Source organism: Netta rufina, assembly GCF_964035555.1.
Source record: "Netta rufina genome assembly, chromosome: 28".
Taxonomy (NCBI): Eukaryota; Metazoa; Chordata; class Aves; order Anseriformes; family Anatidae; genus Netta; species Netta rufina.
The window spans coordinates 2,370,093-2,386,276 of NC_140152.1; the positions used below are offsets into that span (position 1 = coordinate 2,370,093).

The window sequence follows — 16,184 nt, forward strand, 5'->3', positions numbered from 1 at the left end:
AAGTGCCTCTGGGCCAAGCTGTTTAGGTCTGTCAAGTCTTATTAGCTTAAGTGCAGCATCATGCTAACGACATTGCTGCCAGAAGCAGCACGGGTATTCCTGTAGTAGACTTCCTGGAATAGCCAGTTTTCCTAGGACTTAATTAACCCCCAGCAGCACATTAGTGCCACAGGGGAAATTACTAGTTAATGTGGAAGCACACCACCATACGGATGCAGTTATATTGCTTCTGGATTCAACTTGCTCTATTTTTTGCATGGGGCTATGACTGAAATAATCAAAATCCAAAAAAAGCCTCTTAAATCTTGATATTTTGGAGAGCAAAATGAAGAGGCTCTCCCTATTTTTCTGTGAATTACAGAATCACCAAATGTTAGGAATTGGAAAGGACCTTAAAAGACCATCTAGTTCAATCCCCCTACCGGAGCAGGAACACCTAGATCAGGTCACACAGGAACACATCCAGACAGGTTTTGCGTATCTCCAGAGAAGGAAACTCCACAATCCCCTGGGCAGCCTGTCACACCATAAAAAAAGTTTTGGCTCATATTTAAGCAGAACATCCTCAGTAAGGTCACCACCCCTCAGCCTCCTCCAAGCTAAACAGCCCCAGCTCCTTCAGCCTCTCCTCATCAGGGAGATGCTCCACTCCCTTCATCATCCTCATGGCTCTGTGCTGGGCTCTCTCAAGCAGTTTCCTGTCCTTCTGGAACTGAGGGGCCCAGAACTGGACACAATATTCCAGATGTAGTCTCACCAGGGCAGAGTAGAGGGGGAGGAACCCTTCTGATAGACCCCAGGATGCCATCGGTCTTCTTGGCCACAAGGGCATGGTGCTGGCTCATGGTCATCCCGCTGTCCACCAGGACCCTCGGGTCCCTCTCCCTTTCACTGCTCTCCAGAAGCAGCTGGGGTGTAGAAACAGATGCATATATATCCTATGCATATTCATAAAGGTTTCCTGTTACTTCAGATAGGAAGAGCCATTGTATTGCAGTCCTGCACTTATCCACGCTTTCTAAATTTGGGTTATCGTTATATGTTATGCATTTGAACCTTTATCTAATTTAGCTAAGAAATCGATTATTCAAAAATTCCATAGGTTGATTCCCTTCCAATAGCTTTTCTAGACAGTTTTCTACCTATTTGATACTTCCCATAATCATAGAATCACTAGGTTGGAAAAGACCCCCAGGATCATCTGGTCCAACCATCCCCCTACCACCAATGTCACCCACTAAACCATGTCCCTAAGTACCCCATCGAACTACTTGCTACAGTTACATAAATTACAAGTTCAGACCTGAAATTTACTGCAGTTCTCTTCTAGAGAAATAATTTTAACAAAGAAAACTTAGATTAACATGACATAGGCTATCTTTTCTACACCCATGTTACCTTCAACGTCTTCATCTCAGTCTCCAAGGTTTTTCTGTCCCCAATTTTATTTGTAAAAATTTCACATTAGGATCACAATACTGGGATTACAGTTGGTGGGATGATTTTTCCATCTAACATACTATTAATGTACTGTCAATTTGTTAAAAACGTATAGGTAAAAAGAAATCTTTGCTCAAATATTCTTAAGTACATGTACTAGTATTTCCAGCATGCTGAGACAAAGATTACCTAAGTTCTAGTTCCCTTAGGGGAATACATTAAACTTTTCAAATTTTATCTCAGCTTGGATATGTTCATTTCCTTTCCCTCATCCCTAGGGATATACCTGCTTTCTGATATCATCTTATCAATGTTTCATTTCCCAGAGATTGCTCCCTTTCCCTTTTCCCTCTGTTAGTTCTTCCCCATTTTAATTTAAAGTTTTCCTTACCTATCAAGTGAATTCAACAACAGCCTGCCAGTGTCCAAGGGACTCAGCTGATATTTATTAATTAAGAACAATGCATAAGAATGTCCTCTGATGGAATAAATAAATAAATAAATAAAAATCTTTCCTTATCGTACCAGTCCATGAACAATTTATTAACCTTCACTCTCTTGGTATGCCTTCTCCTCATTTTATTTGTCAAAGTTATATTTCCTACAAATGCCATTGCCCTCTACACCACCATTTCTCTGAACCTCTTTTGGAGATCATTGTAAGACTGCTTGCTCTGACCATAACTGACACAGAACCTCCTCCAAACACACAGGCAGATTCTAGTATGAATCTTGAGTATGAATCTCTGTTTACCTGCAGCTAATTCTGCTTAATTTCTCCTGTGTTCCCCAGCCTTCTCATCGTTTTTTCTTGTGATTCTGAATGAGCTTTTATTTTCTCTAAAACCTCAAGCTCTGGCAGAATCTCCACCTTTTTTTTTTTTTTTTTTTTTTTGTCAAATAAGACTTTTCCAACTGTGACTAGAAATGAAAAAAACAAAATCTTCCTCCTTTTGTAATCATCAACACTAAGTCTTCACAGGCTTATAAAAAAAAAAAAGGCTGAAAACTTGCAATGATTTATGCAGCCTTGTCTTGCCACCAATGATCAGTTATACTCAACTATGTCTGCTGCCCACTCAAGAATAAATTAATTTTGCAATTCATCTGTTTGAATTGAATTTCTCTATTTGTTTAGTTCCATTACTAGTCCAACAGAAGCTTAATTTTTTACTCATTGTTTTAAAAGCTGAATGACAAAACTTGCTTCCACAACCCTCTGACTAAGAAAACATCTCTTTTCAACTCACTGGGGTTCCTAAACTTTCCAACTTTTCACCAATTTTAGCCCTACCTCATGCTTCAGTGTGGGCTGGTCATGTGCTGCTCTGTTCAAAGGCAACAATTTTCATTTACACGCTCTTTTGGGAGTCCCCTGTTCCCCCTCAAAAAAGCATAAAAACACAAAAGAAGTGCTAGAAGTTACAAATCAGCGTTTAGCAAATAAACAAACTTCACTACCTAGTTGTCCAGAGAAAAACACTTTTCTTCCCTAGCCAATATAAACTACTAATTGCTGTACCTTGTGGTCTGCTTGCCAGCTTCTTGCTTGTTAGGCTTCTCTGACTTCTGACTGTTTGACTCCAAAGCAAACTGCCAGGTCTGACTGACAGCACAGCTTACAGACTGATGTCAGTCATCCACGTCAGAATGCAAATCAACAGCTCTTCTCACTCTATTATTCCTTATTGAGGTGGATGAGTAAGATTCCTTGATTTTACTCAGTAGAAACCAAGTACTGGTTTAACCAGGAAAAAACAAAAACAAAAAAGGCACTAAGGACCTCAGGCTTCTACGGGTCTTTGGTCAGGAGGTACTTCTAACAGTGAGCCCAAATTTTTCTTAGCATGCCTTTTGCTGACAGTGTACTTAGAGAAGCCCTTCTATTTGCCCTTCACATCCATAGTCCCAGCACAGCTCAGACTTTCCCATCTCAATTCTTGCATGCCACTCCCACTTCCACCTTCCTGATACTTTTATTCTGTGTTTGAGCTCCATCAACAATTTCATGTTCATCCCTGCTGGCCTCCTGCTATTTTTGTTTGACATTTTGCATGTTGGAATAGACTACACTTGTGCTTAGAGGAGGCCAACCTTGAAGACCAACCAGCTGTCCAACCCCTTTACCTACCAAGACAGTCCCCCATGAAATCCTACCAAGCAGATCCCCAAACAAGCCAAAACTGTCCTCCTGAATCGTAAAAAAAAAAAACAACAAGAACTTGTCATCCTTACATGCACAGTTAGAAATAATATCATGGCTGTTTCATCCATACTGCTTCTCCAGACCCTTGGGGATGCTTCCCTGCTAAGGCTGAAGAAACTCATGGTGAACTGCAGCACCTGTTAGTCAAACAAGTCACAAAAATAAAGTGGTATGTCACCAGCGTAAAAAGCAGCAGAGACTAAAGTTGAAGACCTTTGCAGACTCTGTCTGGCACTTACCCTAGGTCTCTACTATTAAATGAAATAATGTTCCTTTTTTAATTCCTGGGTGGGGTGAGGTAACATCAACTTTGTTTTTCTGACACTTTGGAACAATCACTATTCTGCTACTGAATGCTAAGTTTACAAACAATTTTTCAACAAAAAAAAAACCTGCATGCTGATTGTTTCGGTGAGGCATAAGAGCACTACAGAACCATCACAGAATGGCTTGGGTTGGAAGGGGCCTCAAAGATCATCTATCTCCAACCCCCCTGCCATAGGCAAGGATGCCTCCCACTAGATCGGGTTGCTCAGGGCCTCATCCAGCCTGGTCTTGAACACCTTCAGGGATGGGGCATCCACAACCTCTCTGGACAGCCTGTTCCAGTGCCTCACCACCCTCTGAGTAAAGAAAACCATGTTCTTCCATCAGTGCATAGAAGACTACACACAGATTACCTCTTAGCAAGAACATCAGACACTACTAGTATCCAAGTAAGGCAACTCAGGCATCCAAAGTACCAGCTAGAACATCCCCCCAAAATATATACACAGGTATTAACATCTTTATGTGTGTTTCTTGAAAGCATACATTTACCAACATGAAATGCAAGAAGGAGGCACTTATAAAATCCAGACCAGCTACTCAGCAATTTCTTTGGATTTTTTTCCTTCATTCTTTCTTCTAATGCCTGCTATCTCCTCTGGTCTTTCTGTAGAAATAGGACTCACTGGATTACATCACTTGAGAGAACTAAGGAAGAAAATCAAGTTATTGGACTCAGGCCAGTAAGCTAAGAATTCACGCTGGGAGATCACATAAAGAAACCAAGAGGAAACTTAGTTTGATCTTAACTACTCATCTCCTTTCTCTCAATTTCAATAAAGCAAGAGTATGTTAGATGCTTCTTAGTGAGGCATCTTCCTTCAAACTGAGATAAAAGACAGTAAAAAACTGCCAAAAAGCTCTCTAAGCTTACTTATCCCCAAAGACTGTACAAACAAGTAGTTTGTACACTGATAGAGACATTTTCACAGGTTTTGGAGGGAAACAGAAAATAAAAGAAATCACACACTGAGAATACACACTGAGTAAGGCTCAAAATTTTAAGCCTGTAACAGTGACAGCTATGGGAGATACACAAAATTCTTCCAAAGGCAAGTTCTTGTTATACAACCTAAAGTCCTGTGCATGATGTTTGTATGCTGGAGAAATGGGAACCATGAGCCCATACCTTTCAATATGTACATACCCCAAACATCTTTTCTACTGCCATATGAAATTTTTCAACTGATTATCACTGTTCCTGTTACTCAACAACTACACATCAGGCCTCAAAATGTTTAATTATAACAGTGAAACTGAAAAACTGTGAAAAACAAATAGAGGGTAGTAGGTTCAGGTTTCCAAGGTTGTATCTTAAGTCATATCTTCAAACTTCTTGATGTAACCACATTTGTTAGGAAATTTTCTTGCCATATAAACTGAAATTTCAACACAATTTCTAAGTCAGGATTTGAAAGGAAGAATTAAAATCCTGCACAACCCTTGTCAAAGTCTTTTTCATGTACATTCATGTGACAATGCAATGCTTGTCCAATGTGTCATCTGATTCTTCATCACTTCCAAAGCACATTACAAAGCAAATATTGGTATGGTTCTGGTCTGATGGCCCTCTCCCAATCTGTTCTCCAGGAATCACCTTTGGCAGAAGGGGTTTGTGTTCTGTTCTGGAACAGAAAGGCCTTCCTGCTCTGTTCTGCCACTCTGGCCACACGGTTAGTTCTGCACAGCTTGTAGCAGCTCTCAGAAGGTCTTCATCCCTAGTATTATCCAAAGTTCCTACTGCCCTGAAGTCCAAAGCTTCACCATTGCTTGTTTGTACAGTCAGTCCCTGCAGTGAGTCAAGCCCTATGTTACCCTTCACTCTACCACAAATGGGGCATTTCCCCAAATATGTGTTTCTCATTTTTCCCCCAGCAATAAGAACATTCAGCTAAGCGAAGCACTGAACTCCTGAACTGTTAATCTTCAGACAAAATGAAAGAAACAGTTGTGATAATAAGGAAACGGTAAGACAAAGGAACAAATACATGTGACTTCTATGCCACAGATCTAACAAAGATAAAACATCAAAGTGGAATTGGATCATTCTGAATGCCAACAGAGACTAGAAAAGTTCTTATCTATCATCCACGCTAGGTGAGCTTGTTTGCATTAGGTTGAGGGAGGCATCCTTTATTATAACCTAGCACACCTACAGATGCAGATCATAACTTTTCACACAATCTCCATTCTCCTCCCTCACGCAAGGAACACACAAGCTTTAATTACTTTCTACCAGCTGGCTTTGAATTTCAGTATCAACAGTTCCATCAGTTTCCCAGGTTATTTGTTCCCACAAACTCCCCAGGCTGTTTCAAAGCTTAGAGAGAAAAATGAAATTTTAATTACTAAAATTAAGATTTTAAAAATGACACCCTTATACTTCTAAAACTAGTATGTTTTCATTATTTTTCTTTCATTTCAAAACATAAAACCTAAAACTTTATCTGAGAATAGCATCTACATTCCCAACGCTACAGCAAAAGCAAAATACATTTAAAACATTGTCTGAGAAACAGCAACCAACAGAAAGATTTCCCTTTCTCCACAACTAAAAGAACTGACTCACTTTTCACAATCATTACTGCTTAATGAGTAATGCAATCTACCATATGAAGATACTTAGTTTTTTTAAAAAAATTGCATATAAACTATGTGAGCTCAGACAATTACACCTCTACCAGTTACAGTGACTGGATAAGTGAACATAAACCAGGCCAGAGTGACAGCCACAGCCATTTCAATTTCCCTGTACAAAGTTAACATCTCTGGCTGTCACAGCACAGCCCTGATTCATGTTAGCTGAGCTCAGGGTTTATTTTTAAAATACAGATACTCAGGGTCACTTTCTCCTTTCTTCAGTTCACCACAAATCGATGTAAATACTGGGGAAAAAAACTTTACAAGATAAATCACATAATAATTATTTCAGGAATTCTGATTTCAAGTTGTTTTTCTTTAGTATCATCTCTAAACAGAAAAAAAAAAAATCAATGATCTTTTCTTTAAAAATATTAAAAACAATCTCTGGCATAACATCTTTCAAATCTTTCAGAAGAAGGTTACCTTTCATATACCGTATGAAGACAGATGGACAATAAGGAAGCAGTTCCCCAGAAAAACTGTGACAGTACCCCAGTCGGTAAAAATAACCCTTGTTACAGAAAAATAACCCAAACAGAGCCTGTTTCCCTCTTTCATGTTTTCTTTTTTCTTTCTTTTTTTTTCATACATAATATATATTTTCTCGTGTGCCCGGTGATAGGACGAGGGGGAATGGGCTAAAGTTGCGCCGGGGAGGTTTAGGTTGGATATTAAGAATAATTTCTTTACCAAAAGGGTTGTTAGGCATTGGAATGGGCTGCCCAGGGAAGTGGTTGAGTCACCATCCCTGGAGGTCTTTAAAAGATGTTTAGATGTAGAGCTTAGTGATATGGTTTAGTGAAGGACTTGTTAGTGTTAGGTCAGAGGTTGGACTCGGTGATCTTGGAGGTTTCTTCCAACCTAGATAGTTCTGTGATTCTGTGATATATATATGTAATAGAGACCCACAATAAAATTAAAGCCTTTACTTCAAACAGAAGGACAGTCAAGGATGTGGAACAAAGCCCTGCAATATATTTCAGCAATCTGAGGAAAACAGCCCACAGCTAGAAAGCCTGTGTGTGAGGTCTGGACCATGACTGTCTAGCAGGACCAAGGAGAGTAGCTCTGTCTCCTTCTGATAGAAAGGATGTACCTGGTGGAGAGGATTGGCTTGCTCAGCTTAGCTTTGGTAGCTTTTCAACAGATATCAGCCCAGGCTAGGTAACAGCTCCTGAAACTGATAAACCCAACATAACAATACAAGAACCTGCACTGTTTATGCAGTACCCCAGCTCTTGGTAGAGTTTCCTACATACCTGTTCATCAGATGCACTCCAGATCTAAAGACTGTGTTAGCTGGAGCTTTTACAACACAACCTGCAGTATGTTGCATTGCCATCAAAAGCATCACATAAATTCTTCACCTGTGACATGTTACATTGCAGATGTGCCTGCAACACTCAATTAATATATTAACTAGAATAATTCAGTTTACTAGTAAGAAATAATTACATGATCTGTTTTTAAGTTCTTGTGTCAGATAAAGACTCTTGCTTTCCCCTTTCTCTTCAGGTGAAGGCACAGGTTTTCTGCTACAGGAAAGAAATTTGGAATGGACATCAGGAATACAAGCATGAGATAAAACACAGGGTACAATAAACTGTCCTGACTCTGTAAATCTCATTACAATTTTGTTCTTATCAACAGGCTATATACTATCTATATACTATCTAGTTCACAACTGAAGTAGAGTCAGCTCAAAACTGCTCTCACCTGTTTAGATTGGATATTACTGTGAACTTGTTATATCATAGTAATGCTTGGATGCATACAAAGAGTCAAAATTAAAAGAAACAAAAAAGCGATCTTCCAGATAGTGCTGTGAGTTATGGACTCAATCTTCAGCATTTCAAAGGCAAATATATGTTAATCAGTGCCCAGAGTACAGAAAACAAGACAGACTATTTGTTTTGATTTGTGGATGTTAGTCCTCTGAAATTTTATAATCTTCCCTCTTGTGAATTTGGTTTCACCTGAACAAAGCCAGATTGCAGCACAGGAGACCACAGTGAGGGAGGAATCAGACGTTTCCTTTAAGATTATATCAATGGGTTGAGAGATTCAACACAACCTCTTAAACTTTGAAATGAATCTACTGCTCTGTCCAGAGTGAAGAGATTCCTCTGCTGTCACAGGTTTTTGATAACTTACCATACAGTGTTAACAACACTGCCAACTGAAACCAACACTGCCAACTGGGAGTAGGCCCCAGGCCTCCACCCATTCCTGACCAGCACTCCCATTTATGTGTTAAATAAACGTGTTAAAACATTTTTTTTTCTTTGTACTTGGGTTGATTTCACCCCACACCAGTTCCTCAGTGCAATTTACCACATGGTTTCAGGATCATTTGTGCAGGCTAAACAAGATAGGGAAGAGAAGCCCAAGTGGCTTGTGGCAGGACAAAGGGGTTCATTTGTCATTGACCTCAATCTGATCAAACTGTAGTGCTGCAGAAAACGTCTCTGCTGAACAATAAAAACCTCCAACTGCTACATCATACCTGGTAATATCTGGATTCATGTCATCAAGTCTTTATTGCCCTCTGGAAAAGGAACCTGAAAAAAAAAAAACAAACACAAAAAAGCTTAAATATTCTATATGCATAGCCAAAAGTAAATTCTGAGTGTACATATTCAAATAAATTGCAGGGAATCTCAGCATCACATCACTCCATCCATATTCCTCCCATATTTCTCCTAGAGGTGAGTAGGAAGCTTACAAGACCTTCCCTTACTCATGTTTGACTTGGAAAAACAAACACTACATGATAACACCCTAGCTGCGTTTTATCCTCTTAGTGAGAAGAATTAAGATTCTGGCTATGAATTAAGATTTTAAAATTCCCTGAGAGATCTTTCATTTTAAATAATTGCTTCCGAAGTCTTAACATGGCAACTCAGCTGCTAGAGGATGGATGTTAGAAACTGTTGCAGTGGTCACAAAAGAGTTGTAAAATAAGCAAAAGTCAGAGCTATGCCTACATGGTTATAGCCTTACCATCTGCTACAGAGATTTTCTGTTCCTACACTAGTCTGTAAAGCATTGTCCTCAGCTGTACCTATTTCAGAAAATACGAATTTGTCTAGATCTATGAGACAGAAAGCAAATTTATCCCCAAAAACTTTGCATGGGAAGGTTCTAGAATAATTTAGAAGCTGGTGTTACAATACAGAATAAAAATTTAGAAAACAGTGTTAGTTGTCTTGTCTCATAATACTGTGTTTCTAAAGGACCTTGTCAACAAGTATGCAAAAGCAGGTGGATTCTTTGTTGCATAGAGAAACTTTTCTGCACTCAACTTTTCCAAAGTTTTGTTAATGATCAGAAACAAAACAAAAAAAACGTACGAGCAATTGACAAAGTAGTTACTGGATGGTACATCCTAGCTTGATCCTATTTCTGTTCAATGAAAACTTAGCGGAGTGATAAAGTAGCAAGACAAATGACACATTTGTCCAAGGAATTAAGAATGCATCTTCATCTGCCACAGCTCTGAATTGCTGCCTTGAGGTAATGCTCAATAAAATGTCCACATCTGGGAGAAAGACTTTTAACGGGCCAGCAAGAGCTGTCAAAAGGTCCTGCTACAGGTAGAAATTTATTTTTGGGTCTTTCTTTACATATTACATGTATTCCCAAATCTATGATAGTGTGGAACAACATGTGAAACAGTCATGGAAGTTAGGTGAAGTCCACAATGAGTAGAAAAAGCGAAACAGCTCACCTGCTTTAAAACAGAGTAGAAAGGAAGCCCCTGGGAAATACAGACCAGTGGACCTTGCCTCTGTGCCTGGGAATATCATGGATCAGATAAGCAACGTTAGGGCATATGGAAGACAAGGAGGTGATTTGAGACAGCCCTCAACAAGGGCAAATCATGCCTGACCAACCGGGTGGCCTTCTATGATGGAGGCCTTCTATGTCAGTTGACAAGGGAAGAATGAGCAATGTTATCTACCTGGACTTCGGTTTGGTCTTTGATACATTCCAACACAATATCCTTGGCTTTACATGTAAATTGGAGAGAGATGGATCTGATGGACTGGAATTGGCTGATGAATAAGGAATTGGCTGGATGGCAAGAGTTGCAGTCAACAGCTCTATGTTCAGGTGGACATCCATGGTGATGCTTTATATCTTTATTAACAACATAAACAGTGGGATCAAGTGCACCCTCAGTGAGTTTGCTAATGATGCCAAGCTGAGTGCTGCAGATGACTCAACAGAAGGAAGGGATGCCATCCAGAGGGACCTGGACAGGCCTGAGAAGTGGGCATACATGAAAGTCAGCAAGGCCAAGTGCAAGGTGCTGCATCTGAGCCAGGGCAATCCCAAACATCAGTACAGGCTGGGTAACAAGTGGATGGAGAGCAAGCCTGTGGAGAAGGGACTTGGGGGTATGGGTGGATGAAAAACTCAACATGAGCCAGCAGTGTGTGCTTGCAGGCCAGAAGGGTGATTGTACCCTGGGCTGCATCAAAAGAGGAGTTGCCAGGAGGCTCAGAGAGATGATTCCCTGCCTCTACTTCAGTCTCTTTAGACCTGATGTGGACTACTGCATCCAGCTCTGGGACCCCCAATATAAGGACACGGACTTGAAGGTCTGGAGGAAGGCCACAAATCTGATCAGAGGGCTGGAACTCCTCTTCTATGAAGGAGAGAGCTAGAGATGTTCAGTCTGGAAAAAAAGAAGACTGGGGAGACCTTATTGTAACCTTACAATACTTAACGGGGGCTTTTAAGAAAGATGGAGAGATACTTTTTACAAAGGTGTGTAGTGTTAGAACAAGGGACAATGGTTTTAAACTAAAAGAGAGTACATTTAGACTAGATATAAGGAAGAAATTCTTCACTATGAGGGTGGTAAGACATGAGTTTGCCCAAAGCCCTATCCAATCTGGCCCTGAACACTTCCAGAAGCTGTTCATCCATAACTTTCACTGATCTACTGAAAGATGTACCTGCTCATGGCAGGGGGGAAGGACTAGATGGTCCTTTCCTATACATATCATTGTATGATTCTATGAACAAAAGATAGCTGAACTTTTAACATGGGTATCTATCTCAAACAGAAAGCCATTAGACTTTCCTGAAACCTTTTTAATTCTTGAGCCCTCTTAGGCTCAGGAACATAATCCACATCAATCATCTTTCTGAAAAACTCTCAATTTCAGGAATGATTGATAAAGTGATTCTTGTGTTTACTGGACACCACTAAAATTGGCTATCTTTGTGATACTAACCCTTCAGAACTTGCTCTCTCCTTGAGACCAAATACTATTTAAATTCTGAATAGAAAAGGATGTCAGAAAACCACAAGTAACCTTCAAAACCACAAAAAAAATGCCTTCCATCACGCTTGTGACCTTGTGCAGAGAAGAAAAAGGACTTCCTCAGGTGAAGCCCCAACTTCTGGGCTTCAGATTTCAGACAGGTCATTGAGTGTCCACAGGTAAACTTGGGAGGAAAGAGTGGATAGCTTAGACACCCCCAAGCACCACCACTGTCTTCATTTCTTTGTAGACTAGGGTGTCCTTAGACATCCTCTAAGAACAAGCAGAAAAGGCACCAGCCCAGAAGGGACATTTTTATTTTGATTAGAGCTGAAATATATCATCAATTCCTCAACCACTGCCTGTAGAGATTGCAGCAGGAATCTCATCTTTCACTTGTGCATAGAGAAGCTGAGTCTCTCTGAATTATGTGAGTGATAGGCTACAATAATAAATCCAATTTCTGTGGAGTTAGGTGGACTGCAATGGAAGGGCAATGTAATAATTACTTTTCAGTGCATTTATTTGCTCTCCTTCCTACCGGAAGCAACTATCAAACTGAGAAATCTCTTCTCTTTGCTTTATCTCCTTAATGCAATTCTAGTAGAAGAAGGGAATTAATAAAATTAATATTTTATATGAATTTCATCCGTTTGTTACAGCTAATAACCCAGAACAGGTATTCCTCACGGGGTAGCATTGATTCTAGATAAAGAGAAATTTTGGCTTCATATCAGATGCACTGTTCAGTTTTGCCAGCTTTGATGCACTGAAGCATCAGCATATCAGTCTGATTTTTTCCAACATACAGCATTGGGTTAACAATATAAAAGAAATTGGAAAAAAAAAGTTCCTTTGTGTTTTTAAGTCTCCATACATCTCCTGAATATCTTGATAAACTTGAGCTTGCAGATAGATGAGTCACCAGCACATTTTCATATCTTGCAGTTGTCTCTGGTCAGTCAGAAGAAAGACTGGCTCCTTTGGAGGACAGAAGTCTCCACGTTTGTCCCCTCAAACACACTTTCTGTCTGACTTTTGCAAAACTTTAATAAGACTTCATGTTAAAATTGCAAAACCCGAAAATTTTGTCTTCAGATGTAGATAAAGGTGTAGGTAAGAAAGTAACCATATTCAAATCTTGCTAGCTAAAATTCAGATGTCTGAATTCATGTAATTCATCATCATCTATCTTGGAAACATTCATTTCATGCTCTGATACCTAACTTGATTCAGACTGAACCATTACTGCTTCATAAACTTACCATACAAGCTGGCTTTAAATGACTCCAGAAGTGCAAAGTACAATCTAAATTATTTTTGGTTTCAACTTTAGCCTAAGCTGTTTTTTTTTCCTTTATTTTACCACTTGAATTTTGATGAACAAACATATCATCTTTAAAAAGATTTATAATTATAAAAGATTTACAAATGCATTCATGCAGCCCTGTGGGCAGCTTTGCCGTATTTTTTTTTCTTCTGGGAATAGTTTTCATTGCCACCAAGGAAAATCTTTCTTTAATTTCATCCTCCTTTCATGCAAAGGGCTAAGAGTGAAGTACTGGAGACTCAACCAGCAGCTACCTAGAGGAAGGCAGAATGGTTTCTCAAAAAGTACCATTGCGATTGCCTGCTCTGACCTTCTTCACCGCAAACACAGCTCAACACAACCCCTTATTTCTGTATTGATTTCATACTAACTGGCCGTGCTATACCAGAAGAACGGCAAGCCCTCCTTTTACAACAGAACGGCACCAAGGCTTTTTCTTCCCCTCCGGACCGGCAGCCAGCAGCAGGCCGGCCAGCACCCCAGCCGGCAGCAGGTGAGACACGGATCCTGCCCGCTCTTCCCGCAGCACTGCTCTACTGGGGCTGGGGGCTGCCGTGAGGGCACCCTTTTGGCTGCTCCTTGCAGCCCCAGCAGGAACCCGTGCCTCAGCAGCCCCTCGCACCGTCACGGCGATCCCAACCCCTCGGCCACACAGGGGCCGCCGCCCGCTGCTCGGGCCCGGCGCCCGCGCTGCCCCCGCGGCTCCCCGGTGCCCCCCACCTCCGCCCCCGCCACCCCTCCGCTCACGGCCGGCTCCCCGCCGGCTGCATGGGTACCTGACCCTCGGGCGCTGCCGGATGGCTCCGGCACTGTCCCTTCGCCCCCCAAAAGCACTGCCCGCTCCCCCGCCAGGCACCGTCCGAGCCCCGCTCCGCCAGCGCTCACGCACTCTCCCCCCGTCCCCGACACCCCCGCGGGCTCCTTCAGCCGCCACCTGCCGGGCTATATCCGCCCCTCACCTCCACCTCCACCTCCCCCGGCCCCCTCTTTTTCTCTTTCTCTTTCTCTTTCCCCCGGGGCGGCGCCGTCCCGGTCTCCGCGGAGACCCGAGAGGCGTCCGGGCTCTGCCTGGCCCCGGGCGCGATGAAGGAGGCGGCGGCCTCGGGGCGGGGCCGGGCCGGGCGCTGCTCCCAGCGCGGCGGGGAGGAGGACCCCGGGCGGCGGCCGGGCCTGGCCTCCCGGCCTCGAGGAGCTGCCGCGGGGTGGTCTCAGTTGGTCTTTTCCAACCTTAATGATTCTATTCCATGAGCCGTGTGGGATGGTTCTGTGCTGAGCCCCGCGGGGAAGCGTCTCCAGGGGCCAGAGGGCTTTGATCATAGAATCAGAGAAACATAGGGTTGGAAAGCACCTACCAGATCATCTAGTCCAACTGTCCTCCTGTCATCAATGCTACCATTAAGCTACTAAATCATCTCTCTCAGCACCTTGTCCAGGCGCTTCCTGAACACAGCAAGGGACGGTGACTCCATCACCTCCCTGGGCAGGCTGCTCCAGTGCCTGACCAGAATCACAGAATTACAGAATTTCTAGGTTGGAAGAGACCTCAAGATCATCGAGTCCAACCTCTGACCTAACACTAACAGTCCCCACTAAACCATATCCCTAAGTTCTACATCTAAACGTCTTTTAAAGACTTCCAGGGATGGTGACTCCACCACTTCCCTGGGCAGCCTGTTCCAGTGCCTAACAACCCTTTCGGTAAAGAAGCTCTTCCTAACATCCAACCTAAAACTGCCCTGGCGCAACTTAAGCCCATTCCCCCTCGTCCTGTCACCAGGCACGTGGGAGAACAGACCAGCCCCCACCTCGCTACAGCCTCCTTTAAGGTAGCTGTAGAGAGCAATAAGGTCGCCCCTGAGCCTCCTTTTCTCCAGGCTGAACAAGCCCAGGTCCCTCAGCTGCTCCTCGTAGGACTTGTTCTCCAGGCCCCTCACCAGCTTCGTCGCCCTTCTCTGGACCCGTTCAAGCACCTCGATGTCCTTCTTGTAGCGAGGGGCCCAAAACTGAACACAGTACTCGAGGTGCGGCCTCACCAGAGCTGAGTACAGGGGGACGATCACCTCCCTAGACCACTCTTTGAGAGAGAAAGTTTTTCCTGATATCTAATCTAAATGTCCCCAGGTGCAACTTGTGGCCGTTTGATGGACATCCAAAGCCAGGAGGCCATGAGCAGGGGCACCCAGGACTGCAGGGGCCAGGATGTGAAGAGAGTGTGGGGGTACCAGCAAGGGAGGAGAGGCTGGTTCTGGTGACCCTGGATGAGCCTTGCCAGGTGTGACGCACCTAGGAGATGACAGGACCATTATATGAATGTCCACGTGTGTTTCAACATTAAAAGGAAAATTTGGCCTGTTTGCCTTCCCCAAGAGGGAATTAATGTCTCCAGGAAGAGAAGCAGGTGTCATGAACTGGAAGGAACAGCTGTGCTAGGACAGAGATGCCGTGACACCTGTAATACAGATCACAGAATCACAGAATCACAGAATCATCTAGGTTGCAAGAGACCTCCAAGATCAGATGGAGTACCACGGGAACAAAGACACTCATTTCCTTATTTTCTCTGATTTTTCACTGCATGGCAATACTGTTTTTTGCATGGTACCATTTATAGCTGTCAAAGTGAGAATTAAATGCTAAAGAATTAGCCTAACTATTACTTTACATGCACTTTTCATGAGTGCAAATTAAAAGATAAGGAAGGTGTCATGGGAATCTTCGTCATGATACTCCTGCTCCTGCTGCAGTTTGATGTAATGACAGCCTTCCTGCCACTGACCTTATGAACCAGATCCTGCTCCTTTTCTCATCATACGTTTCCCCCTTTTCTTTTGCTAGTTACCTCTTTTACCTCCACTACTCTCTTAGATCAGAGATTTGCTAATTTCATGCCTGCTCTATCACTTGTGTAAAAATACATTTAAAAATGCACACATATGAAAGTATGTATAAGCCATTATGT

At 42.4% G+C, this 16,184-nt stretch overlaps 1 protein-coding gene across 2 annotated transcripts in view; it reads right to left on the reverse strand.

Moving 5' to 3' along the window:
* Positions 1-14,286, reverse strand: part of CERS4 (ceramide synthase 4) — a 55,538-nt gene extending 41,252 nt beyond the window's left edge. The window contains exons 1-2 of one of the 2 annotated variants that reach the window (XM_084302740.1): positions 14,185-14,286; positions 9,123-9,177 (exon numbers count right to left, since the gene is read on the reverse strand). In XM_084302740.1, the coding sequence (XP_084158866.1) occupies positions 9,123-9,142 (20 nt within the window). In that variant the 5' untranslated portion in view covers positions 9,143-9,177; positions 14,185-14,286. Of the gene's footprint in view, positions 1-9,122; positions 9,178-14,001; positions 14,080-14,184 lie in introns of those variants that run through there. The other variant, XM_084302741.1, reaches the window with a different exon arrangement.
* Between the last annotated feature and the right edge of the window lie 1,898 nt (positions 14,287-16,184).